Source organism: Trachypithecus francoisi, unplaced genomic scaffold, assembly GCF_009764315.1.
Source record: "Trachypithecus francoisi isolate TF-2019V2 unplaced genomic scaffold, Tfra_2.0 Lachesis_group12, whole genome shotgun sequence".
Lineage (NCBI taxonomy): Eukaryota > Metazoa > Chordata > Mammalia > Primates > Cercopithecidae > Trachypithecus > Trachypithecus francoisi.
The window spans coordinates 61808205-61823694 of NW_022681457.1; the positions used below are offsets into that span (position 1 = coordinate 61808205).

Consider the following 15490-nt stretch of genomic DNA (forward strand, 5'->3'; position numbering starts at 1 on the left):
ATACATAGACTTTACTGTCTGTGAATTATACTTCAATAAAGGATTTAAAAACCAATTCTAAAACACTGGCTAGAAAAGAATGGCGAGGTGGGTTTTAATTTAATCACAGATATAAAGCAGTTTAGTGTTGTGTCTTTTGGGGACATTACAAAACAAGAATAAGAGGCTGTAAAAGAACAAGGAGGCCGGGTGCGGTGGCTCATACCTGTAATCCCAGTACTTTGGGAGGCTGAGGTGGGTGGATCACTTGAGGTCAGGAGTTTGAGACCAGCCTGGCCAACATGGTGAAACCCCGTCTCTACTAAAAATACAAAAATTAGCCGGGCATGGTGGTAGGTGCTGTAGGCCCAGCAACTCGGGAGGCTGAGGCAGGAGAATGGCTTGAACCTGGGAGGCAGAGGTTGCAGTGAGCCGAGACTGCCCCATTGCACTCCAGCCTGGACAACAGTGCAACAGAGCAAGACTCTATCTTGGGAAAAAAAAAAAAAAAAAAAGAACAATGAGTATAAAAAAGTATCTTCTGTCACAGAAGATATTTTGAATGTGACGGTGGATACATAAACCTATACATGTAGCACAACTGTACAGAACTAAATACATACACACACACACACTGAGAACAAGCAGAACTGGGGAAATCTGAACTAAGGTCCACAGATTGCATCAATGTCGATATCCTGGCTGTGATTCTGCACCACAGTTTTGCAAGGATGTTACCCCTGGGGGAAGCTGGGAGAGGGTTTGGGGATTCCTCTGCACTTGGGGGAGAGTCCCCACGAAGACTGAACTCACTTGAGTAAAAGCAGCAGCAGAACACGCGTGCAGCTTCCCTGGAGGGCTTTAGGTACCTGGCAGGAGACCCTCGAGCATCTGTTCATAAGCTCCTGCCACAGGACTCAGGGGCCCAGATAGCAGCCAAAATGCTAATCACGGGGACGCATTCCTGCTCACTTACCTGCTGCACAGGAAGCTGGCACTCGCCCTGGGCTAATGAGTCCCACCACATCTTGGGGAATACTTATTCACAGCCATGCAGTACAGTAATTATCTGGCTGAGAAACAGAGAACTTTCCTGAGGGAAAAAGGAAGAATTTGCTGGCCACGAGCAGTGGCTCACATCTGTAATCCCAGCACCTTGGGAGGCTGAGGCAGGAGGATCGCTTGAGCCTGGGAGGTCGAGACCAGCCTGGGCAACACAGAAAGGCCGAGTCTCTACAAAAAGAAACGAATTAGCCAGGTGTGTTGGTGCATGCCTGTGGTCCAAGCTTGTCAGGAGACTGAGGTGGGAGGATCACTTGAACCCAGGTGGTTGAAGCTGCAGTGGGCCATGACTGTACCACTGCAATCCAGCCTGGGTGACAGAACAAGACCCTGTCTCAAAAAAAAAAAAAAAAAATTGCCTACATTCTCCAACCTCCACCAATAGAAACAAAGCCGAACCTTCTGAGCTGGGGCACACTTGGGGCACTGGCACAAGGGGTGACAGAATTCGAGGTCTGCTGCACTGACAGTGTCCTCCGCATCCTCCAGGTCCTCCTCTGTCCACTCCAACAGGTAACGCACCTGATGATGGAGAGTAAGGGAAACAGGAACACATCCTCAGCGTCTTCGCTGCACAGTATCTTAAACACACACCATCAACCGTTCCCAATCAGGGCTCACACTTCCTTCCCCAACCCCACAGCCATTTATAACCGGCTTCTGCTCCCTCACGAAGCCTTCCTCAGTCCTTCCACTTCACAACTGACGCCACAGATTCTTTTCTTCTATCATAAAAATGGGCAGGCAGATCAGTGCTGCCTCAGGGTGATGGCTTTAAAACTCTAGTTCTAAGGCTGGGCGCAGTGGCTTATACATGTAATCCCAGCATTCTGGGAGGCAGAGGCCAGAGAATCTCCTGAGCCCAGGAATTCAAGGCTACAGTGAGCCATGATTACACCACAGCACTCCAGCCTGGGCAACAGAGCAAGACAGTCTCAAAAAAAATAAACCCACCCTGGTCCTAGGGCACTTAGTAAGCACCTCACTCCCTCCTCCATTAAAAGTGGAAGATACGGCCAGGCATGGTGGTTCACGCCTGTAATCACAGCACTTTGGGAGGCCTAGGTGGGCAGATCACCTGAGGTCAGGAGTTCAAGCCCAGCCTGGCCAACATGGTGAAACCCCGTTTCTGCTAAAAATACAAAAATTAGCCGGGTGTGGTGGTGCATGCCTGTAGTCCCACCTTTTCAGGAGGCTGAAGCAGGAGAATTGCTTGAACCCAGGAGGTGGAGGTTGCAGTGAGCCGAGATTGTGCCACTGCACTCCTGGATGACAGAGCAAGACTCTGTCTCCAAAAAAAAAAAAAAAAAAAAAGTGGAAGACACAGTCCTTTCAAGGGGCCAAAGGCAAGCCAGGGGAACCTGTCCCTCAGAATCTAAGGACGGCTGTCTCCACTGTCCACTCATTTCACTGTCAGATGTGCCTAATGGTTAGGACAGACGCCTTCCCTTCAAGCCACGACACTCTCTCCAGGTGCCAGCCCAGGGCCGGTGGCCCTATCTCATCCAGACACCTGCTTATGACTCCTCGGAGCCCCAAGTCTCAGGGCCCCTCCGGCAGCCCAGGAGTCCACAGCTTCTGCAGAGCCTCACAAACACCACTGGGCTCTGCCCTTGCTTCTCTATTTCCTCCTGTCCCCAAAATGCTGCCCTCTCTTAAAACCGAGCTGCCCTCCTTGCACACTGGCTAGTGGGCCTGGGCTCTGAGCCCACACTCTGTGCCCTGGACATGGTCTCTGGTCTTGGCAACGTCTCACCACACTCCTGGAATACGGACATCTGAAAGGCAGGGCCCACGCTTGCTATGTGCCTGTATGTTGATCTGCCTCATTACTTGTTAGGAAAATATAACATTGCCATTACCAAATATGCATTAAACATACCGCCCTCTGCACAAAATCAAAGAGTCCACATGGCCCAAAACTGAACTGCAGACAAGAAACACAGGTGGGTGGCTGTTTTAAGCTAGAACAAGCTTTTTATAATAAAAAGCACTTCTAAAGCTGGGCATGGTGGCTCACACGTGTAATCCAAGCACTTTGGGAGGCTAAGGCAGGAGAATCACTTGAGGCCCAGAGTTCAAGACCAGGCTGGGCAATATAGCGAGACCCTATCTCTACAAAAAATTTGTTTATGATTAGCCAGGCATGGCCACACACAACTGTGTACCCAGCTATTCAAGAGGCTGGGGCAAGAGGATCGCTTGAGTCCAGGAGTTCAAGGCTGCAGTGAGCCATGATCATGCCACTGCACTCCAGCCTGGGTGACAGAAAAAGACCCTGTGTCTAAAAAATAAAAAGAAAAGAAAAGGCACTTCTAAAAACTCACCATTTCTAGATCTCCATCAGCAACTGCTCTTAAAAGTTTTTCTACCTTAATAAAAGGAACAAGAATGTTAGAAAAATGATTTCAGTAATAAAATAATAATAGAAATAATATAAACATTCTGAAAACCTATTGGCTTGATTTGTGGAGTTTTAACGTCTGACTTAGTACCTTATTTATTTATTTATTTTTTAAGATGGAGTTTCGCTCTTATTGCTCAGGCTGGAGTGCAATGGTGCCATCTTGGTTCACCGCAACCTCCGCCTCCCAGGTTCAAGCAATTCTCCCGCCTCAGCCTCCCTAGTAGCTGGGATTACAGGTGCTCGCCACCATGCCCAGCTAATTTTTTTTTTGTATTTTTAGTAGAGACAGGGTTTCTCCATGTTGGCCAGGCTGGTCTCGAACTCCCGACCTCAGGTGATCTGCCCATCTTGGCCTCCCAGAGTGCTGGGATTACAGGCGTGAGCCACCATGCCCGGCTGATTTAGTATCTTGTAAACGTGTCCCTAAAACTGCTCAGAGAGGGTATCCTAGGAAGTTGCTGGTGTGCACAGAACCCACTGCCATTTAGGGAATATAAACTGTAACTTTATCCACGTGGAAAGGTGAGGCCATGGTCGCCTTGGAGAACAAGTCCTTCCTAAGACACCAGCCACCTCTATGATTTAGAAAAATACACTTAGCTAAGGGCAGTGGCTCAGCCTGTAATCCCAGCACTTTGGAGGCTATCCCTAGGAGTTTGAGGGTGCAGGGAGCTATGACTGTACCACTGCACTTCAGCCTGGGTGACACAGTGAGACCCTGTCTCAAAAAAAAAGAAAAAAGAAATACTGAACTCAGCTCTCAATATCTGCTAGCTGGGCACCATGAGGGTGGACACCCCTCCCAGGGACAACTGCAGGTCTCCGTTAGACTTTGGACCATATCTCTCGGCTTTCTCTGCTGTGGTTCTGCATGGAGCTAAGCTTACTTGGTCCTCCAAGAGCATGTCACGGCTTGCGGGTAGTGGGACACTATGGTAGGGTCAATGAGGGTTCAGCACCCATGGCGGGGGCCATCAAAGGTGGTACATCCATTCAACAATCCACTTCTCAGCTAAAGAATGAGGCAGAACTAGCCAGGTGCAGTGGCTCACACCTGTAATCCCAGCACTTTGGGAGGCTGAGGTGGGCGGATCACCTGAGGTCAGGAGTTCGTGACCAATCTGGCCAGCATGGTGAAAACCCATCTCTACTAAAAAAAAAAAAAGGCCGGGCGCGGTGGCTCAAGCCTGTAATCCCAGCACTTTGGGAGGCCGAGGCGGGCGGATCACGAGGTCAGGAGATCGAGACCATCCTGGCTAACACGGTGAAACCCCGTCTCTACTAAAAATACAAAAACTAGCCGGGCGAGGTGGCGGGCGCCTGTAGTCCCAGCTACTCAGGAGGCTGAGGCAGGAGAATGGCGTAAACCTGGGAGACGGAGCTTGCAGTGAGCTGAGATCCGGCCACTGCACTCCAGTCCGGGCGACAGAGCGAGACTCCGCCTCAAAAAAAAAAAAAAAAAAAAAAAAAATTAGCCAGGCATGGTGGCGGGTGCCTGTAATCTCTGCTACTCAGGAGACTGAGACCTGAGAACTGCTTGAACCCAGGAGGTGGAGGGTGCAGTGAGCCAAAATCACACCACCACATTCCAGCCTGGGTGACAGAGCAAGGTTAGGTCGCAAAAAAAGAAAAGAATGAGGCAAATCTATTGTGCTGACACTGAAACAAACTCTAAAGTAACTTAAGTGGAAAAAATAAAAAGAAAAACAAAGGCCATCAATGAACTTCTGCAAACTGCAAGGTGGACACATGTGTGAATGTCTATGTGAACTTTGCAAGAAGTCAGGAACAACGACATTAGGTTCTCAACAGAGGTGCCTGTAGAGCGGGGATGTAAGGCAGAGAATGCTATGCAGACACTTTCCAAAATGATCTGAAATCAGACCGGGTACGGTGGCTCATGCCTATAATCCCCACACTTTGGGAGGCCCAGGTGGGCGGATCACTTGAGGTCAGGAGTTCAAAATCAGCCTGGCCAACGTGGTGAAACCCTATCTCTACTAAAAATACAAAAAAATTAGCTGGACATGGTGGCAGGCACCTGTAATCCAGCTACTTGGGAGGCTGTGGCAGGAGAATTGCTTGAACCCAGTAGGTGGAGGTCGCAGTGAGCCAAGATTGCGCCACTACACTCCAGCCTGGGCGACAGAGCAAGACTCTGTCTCAAAAAAGTAAAAATAAAAATGAAAAACAAAAACAGGCCAGGTGCAGCGGCTGACGCCTGTAAACCCAACACTTTGGGAGACCTGAGGTCAGGAGTTTTAAGATCAGCCTGGCCAACATGGTGAAACCCCATCTCTACTAAAACTACAAAAACATTAGCTAGGTATGGTGGCACACCCCTGTAATCCCAGCTACTTGGGAGGCTGAGGCAGGAGAATTGCTTGAACCTTGGAGGTAGAGGTGGCAGTGAGCCGAGATTGCACCACTGCACTCCAGCCTGGGAGACAGAGCGAGACTCTATCTTAAAAAAATTAAAATAGAAATAAAATGATCTGAAATCAGTGGACCCCTACATGACCTGACTTGTATTTTTCTGAGCCTATCCTCTCTCTAATACACAAACACACTCTACCACACTAATTGCTGCTCAGGGAGCAGCCCACGGAAGGGCATGCCTAAGTGCACAGCACTGCGAGATGCCGCTGGGCCTAGCTCGAAGGCACCAACCTCAGCCACCACACAGCAGCAGCAGCCCCAGCACAGGCGAGCAGGCTGAGAGGGCAGCCCTCATCAGGCCAAGGCTCTTCAGCTGAACGCCACTGCCTGGGGCCGCCAAGGCCTCCCCGTCCCCATCCTCCCTCTGGAAGCCTCACCTCTCTGTAGTCCTTCTTGGTCTCCTCCTGCCTTGAGCCAGCTGACATGGAGGAGAAGCTGGAAGTGGAGGACTCTTGGCTGATGGAGTCCACGGAGCGCTGCGGGGACTGCACAGGGGCCTGTAGCCAGGGAGCCCCGACGAGAGAGAAGACAGGGCACAGGGTGACGTGAGGACCGGAGAAAGAGCCCTTGGTCTCCGACGTAACCAACTCGCTCTGCCTGGCTGACTTACCTCGGATGACTTCTGCCTCCTCTCGAAGGACAGGTGATGGGCTTCCATTATAGATAGAATCTAGGGGGACAAAGGGGATGCCAACAGTACCCAATGAGATGGAGGTCGTCTCAGCACAGCCCCATCACCCACATGCCCCACTGCTGGCCCAGCTCCTCAGAATGTCAGTGCAGTGAGCCTTAGGTCATGTGGCCCAGCCGCATCCTTGGATGGCCAGAGAAACCAAGACCCGGAACAGGTGGCAATTTACATAGGATCACACCAAAGTCGGGGCTTCCTCCCATCATGGCTCCTCCTGCCCCGTGGGAGGACTCAGGGCTTCCCATGCATGGACTCAAGGGATAAGAGAAGCCAGACCCGCATGGAGCCTGATAGATGACTGCATCCAGCCCCCAGGCCTGTCTGTCCACAGGCAAGAGGTGTGGCCTTTCCTCCAGTACCCACAGGTCTCAAGCAAGAACAGCTCAGAGCCAAGCCGAGAAGGCGGCCTCTCCTTTCCTCTGCAGATCTCCCTCTGGAAGGGTCTCTGGTAAACAAATACCACAGCAGTAGAACCCTCCTCCCAAGGCATCGCAATAGCCCAGGCCGTGGTGGCGCTGCTCAGCCCAGTCAGCTCTGCCTGTCAGAAAGCTGCGACCTTTGCAGAAAGGTATTCAGAGGTACAGCCGAGGCCCCTGAAGCCAGAAGCAGGGATCTAACCCTTCACAAACTGTGCTTTACTGTAGATCTTACACTGTGTCCCTACCACACACCAAAAACATAATTAAAAAAAAAAAAAAAAAAAAGAGGGAAGCTGGGCGAGATGGCGAGATGGTCCACATCTGTCATCCCAGCACTTTGGGAGGCCGGGGCGGGCAGATCACTTGAGGTCAGCCGTTCAAGACCAGCCTGGCCAACATGATGAAACCCTGTCTCTACTAAAAATACAAAAAAAAAAAAAGTAGCTGGGCGTGGTGACGCACACCTGTACCTTCCGGTTACAAGGGAGGCTGAGGCAGGAGAATCGCTTGAACCTGGGAGGCGGAGGTTGCAGTAAACCAAGATCATGCCACTGCACTCCAGCCTGAGTGACAGAGTGAGCCTCCGTCTCAAAAAAATAAAATAAAATAAAAATAAAAAAGAAAGATGAAGGCCCAGGGGCGGTGGCTCACACCTGTAATCCCAGCACTTTAGGAGGCCAAGGTGGGCAGATCACTTGAAGACAGGAGTTTGAGACCAGCCTGGCCAACATGGCAAAACTCCATCTGTATAAAAAATCCAAAAATTAGCCAGGTGTGGTGGCGCATGCCTGTAGTCCCAGCTACTCGAGAACTGAGGTGGGAGGATGGGTTAAGCCCAGGAGGTAGAGGTTGCAGTAAGCTGAGATCGCACCACTGTACTCCAGTTTGGGCAATACGGCCAAACCTTGTCTCAAAAAAAAAAAAAAAAAAAAAAAAAAAAAAGAACAGAAGTAAACTTTTGGAGGTGATGGATATGTTTATGGAATAGATGGTGGTGACAGTTTCATGGATGTCCACTTATCTCTAAACTCATCAAGTTGTACACACTGACTATATACAGCTTTCTGTATGCCAATCATGCCTCAATAAAGAGGTTTCGAGAAAACAAAAATAAAAACAAATTCAAACTGTGCTACTCCCAGAATAAGATGTAAACAAACTGAAAGAACAACCTAGAAGAGCTGGAAATCATAAAAGGGAGCCAGTAAAACATCAAAAGGCAGAAAGCTGGCCGGGCGCAGTGGCTCATGCCTGTAATGCCAGCACCTCGGGAAGTGGAGGCGAGAGGATCACTTGAGGCCAGGAATTCAAGACAAGCCTGGGCAACATGCTAAGATCTCATCTCTATTACTTTTATAAAATCGTATATTTTGGGGCTGGGTGCAATGGCTCACACCTGTAATCCCAGCACTCTGGGAGGCCGAGGTGGGTGGATCACCTGAGGTCAGGAGTTCGAGACCAGTCTAGCCAACACGGTGAAACCTTGTCTCTACTAAAAATACAAAGAATTAACCAGGCGTGGTGGCAGGCACCTGTAATCCCAGCTACTTGGGAGGCTGAGGTGGGAGAATCACTAGAACCTGGGAGGTGGAGGTTGCAGTGAGCCGAGGTTGCAGGGAGCCACTGCACTCCAGCCTGGGCGACAGAGCGAGACTCCATCTCAAAACAACAAAAAATTAAGTATTTTTGTAAAAAGGCAGAAAGTCAGGCCTGTACAAAGGGAAGGCTTCCCTAGAGACCTGGATTGGAACAGAATCCCTGAGGGGACCCCCAAGCTGGGGTCTCCATTTCACAGGGACCCGTGCTTCCCCCGGTCAGTCTGCCACATGCCTGCCTTACAACGCCATTCACCAGCTCTGCTGCCAAGAGACGAGAGTGCAGAGAACTGGCCTCTGTGAGTCACCCCCAGTCCCCGCTGACGCGAAAGAGGTGAGCACTTCACAACACGCTCCCCAAACTATGTCTCCAGAAATTACTACGAGAAAAAAGTGAGTTCATTAACAAATTATGTAAGAAAGAAACCATACTCAATGATGTCCAGAACTAGCCGAGTCAGAATAAACATTCTAGGCATTGAAGGTGAAGCACCGGGAAAACAGAGTTCCAACACATCTTGCTCCCTCCCCAGTTCCTGCCTCTGAGGACCCTCGTTTCTACCCACTCCATTTGCCAATAAATCAATAGCACTCAGCAGCCAGAACAAACTCTGCCTACAGCAGCTCCTGGAACAAAAATGAGAAAAATGCCCACTCAAACCAAAAATAATATAAATCAGTAAAACCCATTAACGATGAAGTCCCACATGCAGCAGAAAGGGTGCAAGCCAAATTCTGCCCTCAGGCATTAATGCATAATTTGTCTATGAGGCCAAGACCTAAGCTACGGACATCGATCTTCTTTCAAAGTCATCTTGCCACTCAGGGATGGGAAGAGCTACCTTTGAGTTTAATGCACACTTGAGAGGCGTCTCCTTTAGTCTGTTCTGGATCTCGGTGGATGCTCCGTTCTGCAGCAATGTCTCTATGACGCCTTGGTAGCCCCAGCGGGCAGCAATGTGTAGAGGGGTGTCTCCTTTCTCGTTGCCAATGTCAAGTCTGCACGACTCCACATCGTAGTAGACCAGAGCCTTCACACACTGCAAAGAGATGGGGAAAGAGCATTGCTCATGGACGTACCAAGCCTCGACAAGGTCTATGCTCTCCTCGGCCTCCTCACCAAGCAAATGTGCAGTAATAGACAGAACTCAGAGGTGTCACAGTATCTGATCAGGACACCTCATTCTTTTTTTTTTGAGACAGGATCTCTCTCTGTCATCCAGGCTGCAGTGCAGTGGTGCAGTAATAGCTCACTGCAGCCCTGAACTCCTGGGCTTAAGCGATCCTCCCGCCTCAGCCTCCTGAGCAGCTGGGACTACAAGCATGCACCAGCACACCTGGATTTTTTATTTTTTATTTTGTAGAGACAGGGTCTCGCTCTGTTGCCCAGGCAGGCCTCAAACTTGTGGGCTCAAGCAATCCTCCCATCCCGGCCTCCCGTAGTGCTGGAATTATAGACGTGACCTACCGCGCTCAGCCAGGACACCTCATGCTTTCAAAAGGATGAAACTGCCAATCAGTAAGAAGTGGCTGCAAAAACTGTGATGTCTCCATGTACAGAACAGAGTTACTACAGCAGGCCTGAGACTGCTAACCACTGAGAAGCCTGCTTGCAAGACTGCCTGTTGGCCTGAAACATTCTATGGGTGCCTGGATGTGGGGAGTGTTCCCAAAGTTCCCTGATTGATTAGGTGGCTCATACTGGGCCTGAATTGTTTTATACAATGCAGTTTATGCTGAACGCTGAGTTTCTTCTGGGAGTATGGCATTTTGGAACATGCTGTCCAGAAGGTGCTTATGGGACTAGCCTTCAGTAACTCTTGGGGATGAGTTCCTCCCGAGTGGACCACACTTCCTGTGTGTGGTTCCAACTCACTGCTGGAAGAACTGAGCCCATCCTGTGTGGCTCCATGAAAAAACACCTTTTTTTTTTTTTTGAGACACAGTCTCGCTCTGTCGCACAGGCTGGAGTACAGCGGCCCAATCTCAGCTCACTGCAACCTCTGCCTACTGAGTTCAAGTGATTCTCCCACCTCAACCTTCTGAGTAGCTGGGATTATAGGTGTGTGCCACCACACACAGCTAATTTTTGTATTTTTTTGGTAAAGATGGAGTTTCACCATGTTGGCCAGGCTGGTCTTCAACTCCTGACCTCTGGCAATTTGCCGGCCTTGGTCTCCCAAAGTGCTGGGATTACAGGTGCCAGCCACTGTTCCTGGCCGAGAGAGACTGTTTGAAGCTCACCCCTGCTCTCCTCTGGACTCCACCATGTGCCTGTTTCCTTTGCTGATGTTGTTCTGTGTCCTGCTGTAACAAATCACAGCTGCAAGTGCGACTGTATGCTGAGTTCTGTGAGTCCTCCCAGTAAATCATTGAGCCCAGGGGTGGTCTTGGAGACCACCGACACAACACACGATAGATCACTGCAGCTATTAGAATGTGCTAGATGGCCAGGCACGGTGGCTCACACCTGTAATCTCAGCACTCTGGGAGGCCGAGGCAGGCAAGGATCACTTGAGGTCAGGAGTTTCAGGACCAGCCTGGTCAACATGGTGAAAACCCGTCTCTACTAAAAATACAAAAATTAGCTGCGTGTGGTGGTATGTGCCTGTAATCCCAGCTACTCAGGAGGCTGAGGCAGGAGAATCGCCTGAACCCGGGAGGCAGAGGTTGCAGTGAGCTGAGATCGCACCACTGCACTCCAGCCTGGGCAACAGAGCAAGACTTTGTCTTAGAAAAAAAAAAAAAAAAAAAAAAAAGAAGAATGTGCTAGATCAGCAGGGACTGACCTAGAGGATTTCTGTAACGTAGGGCTAAGTTAGGAAAGCAAGTGGCATAAAAACGTACAGGGCATAGTGCCACCTTCATACATCAACCACCTGGCCAGGCCTGACCCCCACACACGTATGTAAATCTATCCATATATCACTACGGAGAGAAGCCAGAGGGAGGGCGGGTAGGAAAAAATAAGCACATAGCGGTGAAACAGGGTGTGAAAATGGAAATTACACAATTCTTGGATATTATTATAAAAGTGAACCGGGCATGGTGGCTTATGCCTGTATTCCCGGAACTTTGGAAGGCTGAGGTGGAAGGATTACTTGAGTTCAGGAATTTGCGACCAGCCTGGGCAACATGGTGAAACCCCTTCTCTACAAAAAACACAAAAATTAGCCAGGTGTGGTGGTGTGTACCTTTAGTCCCAGGGGAAGCTGAGGTGGGAGGATGGCTTGAGCCAGGAGGCTAAGGCTGCAGTGAGCCAAAATCATGCCACTGTACTCCAGCCTGGGCAACAGAACAAGACCTTGTCTCAAAAAAAAATTTTTTTTTCTAATTTTAAAAAGTGAAAAATAAAGGCCAGGTGTGGTGGCTCACTCTTGTAATCCCAGCACTTTGGAAGGCTGAGATGGGGCAGATCACTCGGGGCCAGGAGATCCAGACCAGCCTGGCCAACATGGTGAAACCCTGACTTTACTAAAAATACAAAAATTCGCTGGGTGTGGTGGCACACACCTATAATGCCAGCTACTCAGGAGGCTGAGGTGGGAGAATCGATTGAACCCAGAAGGCGGAGGTTGCAGTGAGCAAAGATCCCATCACTGCACTCCAGCCTGGGTGACAGAGTGAGGCCCTGTCTCGAAAATAAATAAATAATAAGTAAATAATAAAAACAGAAAATGTAAAAATTGAATATGTATACAAGTAAGAACCAGATGGTAGCAAGGATAAATGAAAATGATTTGACTTCAGGATAAGAAAATGAGTGACTTCTTTTTAAATTTTTGTTACTTCAATATGGCATCTGTAATATATTAAATATTCCTTTTTTTTTTTTTTTTTTGAGATGGAGTCTCGCTGTGTCACCCAGGATGGAGTATAATGGTGCGACCTTGGCTCACTGCAACCTCCGATTGCCAGGTTCAACTGATTCTCATGCCTCAGACTCCTGAGTAGCTGGGATTACAGGCGCCTGCCACCACGCCCAGCTAATTTTTGTATTTTTAGTTGAGACGGGGTTTCACCATGTTGGTCAGGCTGGTCTCGAACTCCTGACCTCAGGTGATCTGCCCACCTCAGCCTCCCAAAGTGCTGGGATTACAGGCGTGAGCCACCATGCCTGGCCTAACATTCTTTCATATTCAAAAAATTTACACACCCAGTGTTTCAATAATTATCGACACAAAATACATTAGACTAATGAGATATCCCGACTTCTCTACAAGTGGGAAAAGGTGAACGCAGCCCCTCCGCCCCGGGAACAGCAAGGGCCACTCACGTCCTCGTGGCCGTAGGTGCAGGCCAGGTGGAGCGGGGTGTTCCCGTTGTTGTCCTGCACTTCCGCGCTGGCCTTGTAGTGCAGTAGCAGCAGCTGCGGAGATAAAGGAAAGCGATGAGCAGGGCACAGCTGGCTCCCTGGGAGGCCCAGCCTCCAGTCTTAGCAGGGGGAGGTCGTTTGTTACCATCTTCAATCTTATTTATGCTACTACTCAAACTATACCAACACCCATCCTTCCTGACAGTTTAGAGACTGAAGAAAACGGTCTAAAGCCCCATCTTTTCTTCCCCTAGATGATCAGGAAGTTTTTCTTTTTAGAGAGAGGGTCTCATTCTGTCTCCCAGGCTCAAGTGCAGTGGCACGATCATTGCTCACTACAGCCTCGACCTGCTGGGCTCTAGCAAACCTCCCGCTTCAGCCTCTCAAGTTGCTGGGACTATATGCACACACCACCATGCCCAGATAATTAAAAAAGATATTTTTTGGTAGAGACGGGGTCTCCCTAGGTTGCCCAGGCTGGTCTTAAACTCCTGGGCTCAAGCAATCCTCCTGCTTTGGGCTCCCAAAGCACTGGGATTACAAGCATGAGCCACCACGTCCGGCTAGGAAGTTTCAAATCTAAACCTAACGATCTTGTCCAGGAGACCTAGAAAGTCTTCCCAGGACACCCCGGGAGTCCTTGGACTGCCTGACTACTGCTGTAGCTGAGCTGCTGTGGAACGAGGAGGACACAGCACCAGGAGACGGGGGTGCAGGGTAGCCAGCATGACCGTACAGTCACCCATGCACAATACCAAGCTCACAGGTGCAAAGCGACAGCCCACTACAAAGGCACCACTGCTCACCGTCACGCTCTGGTAGCCCTTCTGACAGGCCAGGTGGAGTGGAGTGGCCCCGTGGTAGTCTGTGGCATTTACCACGGCGCCCTTGGAAACCAGGAGGTCGATGAGGGATGCCTGCCCTGCAAAGCAGAAGGCACAATGGAGAAGGAAGGCACAGAGGACTTCCACACCTTAACTGTAAAACCACAACACTATTGTACCCTCCTAGTCCTGGGCATGAAACACACGGTAGACACTTTTTCTGCTAGAGAGGACCTACAGGTAATATCAAGTAAGGCTCTGCAGACTCCGGACACATTGGGGTAGACCTTGGAGGGGATCCAGCCAAAGTCCACCTCTCAGCAACAAAAAATAATGGAAAAGAGCCTTATGCTTCCAGAGGTTCCATGACTCATCAGTTCCTAAGATGGAATATTATGCAGCCATTAAAAAATACAAGTAAACATATTCTTGCATAGTGCTAAGAGAAAAACTGCACACAGCAGAATATTATGAGCCCCAGAGCACCACATATTTTATGCATCCACACAAGCACAGAAGCACACAGACACACCCCAGACACTCATCAATCACAACGATCTCTGGGAGACAGGGATGGCCGGGGACTCTGGAGGACCTTATGTTTTCTATCTTGAATGTGCACTTTATTTTATTTACTTATTTATTTATTTTTGAGACCGAGTCTCACTCAGTCGCCTAGGCTGGATCTATCTCAGCTCATTGCAACCTCCACCTTCCAGGTTCAAGAGATTCTTCTGACTCAGCCTCCAAAGATTATAGGCGTGCGCCACCACGACAGGCTAATTTTCGTATATTTTGTAGAGACAGACAGGGTTTCTCCACGTTGGCCAGGTTGGTCTCGAATGTCTGACCTCAAGTGATCTGCCTGCCTTGGCCTCCCAAAGTGCTGGGATGACAGGCATGAGCCACCATGCCCAGCCAAATGTATACTTTAAAAGACAATAATATTTTTTAAAGGCAGGGCCACAAGAACTGCAAGCTGACGATTCTGAGGCCGTTCTCGTAGTACAGATTCAAGCCTTCCCTCGCCGGGCGCCCAGCCTGGGGCAGCACTAGGCAGTGTTTCCATGCCGTGGGAACCACGCAGGGGGCTTCACCCAGCACAGGAGGCAGCAGGCTGGCCGTCGAGGCCTGTGGAACATTTGCTCCTCTTCTCCTTCCGGCCCTTGGAGGATGGATCCATGACGCAGCCCCAATTGCCAACCCCCAGCCCATCAGCCAGGCCTCTCTGCTGGGTCACCTTGGGCACCATCCCTTTGCTGTGACAGCCCCTAGGAGCCAGCCCAGGACCACATACCACAGAGAGCAGCCACATGGAGAGGGGTGTGCCCCCTGTCGTCTCTGGAGAAAGGAGTGACAACTGAGGGATCATTCAACCTCCTAAAATACAGAAAGAGACAGAAAACTACACAGGGGAATGGCACAGCAAAGCCTGTCCCTGACCAGGTAGATAGGCAGGTGCCACGGAGAGAAGGTGGCTCACAGGATGCCCCCCAAGATGTGTGTCTCTGGGACTGTCCCAGGGCTCAACCGACGTGAGGAACAGAGGTGCCTGGCCCTGGAGTCTCTCCCCCACCAAGCCTTTAGGCCTCTACACCCAGCAAAATAGCCTGACAAGGATAATGAGAAACCAAAAATCTTACTGGGAACAACTGACATTCCTCCCATTCTAAAACCTCCTTTCTGAGGCTGGGGCAGGCCCTATAATCAGCCTACCCGGGCGGCCAGTCCGCCGGTAAGCAAGTGCTTTGACAACCTC

At 49.9% G+C, this 15490-nt stretch overlaps 1 protein-coding gene across 5 annotated transcripts in view; it reads right to left on the minus strand.

Annotated features, from left to right (window-relative positions):
- Nucleotides 1-15490, minus strand: part of ANKRD27 (ankyrin repeat domain 27) — an 80135-nt gene that overhangs the window by 16834 nt on the left and 47811 nt on the right. For 4 of the 5 annotated variants that reach the window (XM_033225601.1, XM_033225597.1, XM_033225602.1 and 1 more), the window contains 8 exons: nucleotides 15029-15111; nucleotides 13714-13829; nucleotides 12869-12961; nucleotides 9435-9632; nucleotides 6498-6557; nucleotides 6265-6384; nucleotides 3369-3413; nucleotides 1441-1563 (listed from right to left, as the gene is read on the minus strand). In XM_033225601.1, the coding sequence (XP_033081492.1) occupies nucleotides 1441-1563; nucleotides 3369-3413; nucleotides 6265-6384; nucleotides 6498-6557; nucleotides 9435-9632; nucleotides 12869-12961; nucleotides 13714-13829; nucleotides 15029-15111 (838 nt within the window). The remainder of the gene's footprint in view (nucleotides 1-1440; nucleotides 1564-3368; nucleotides 3414-6264; nucleotides 6385-6497; nucleotides 6558-9434; nucleotides 9633-12868; nucleotides 12962-13713; nucleotides 13830-15028; nucleotides 15112-15490) is intronic. The other variant, XM_033225600.1, reaches the window with a different exon arrangement.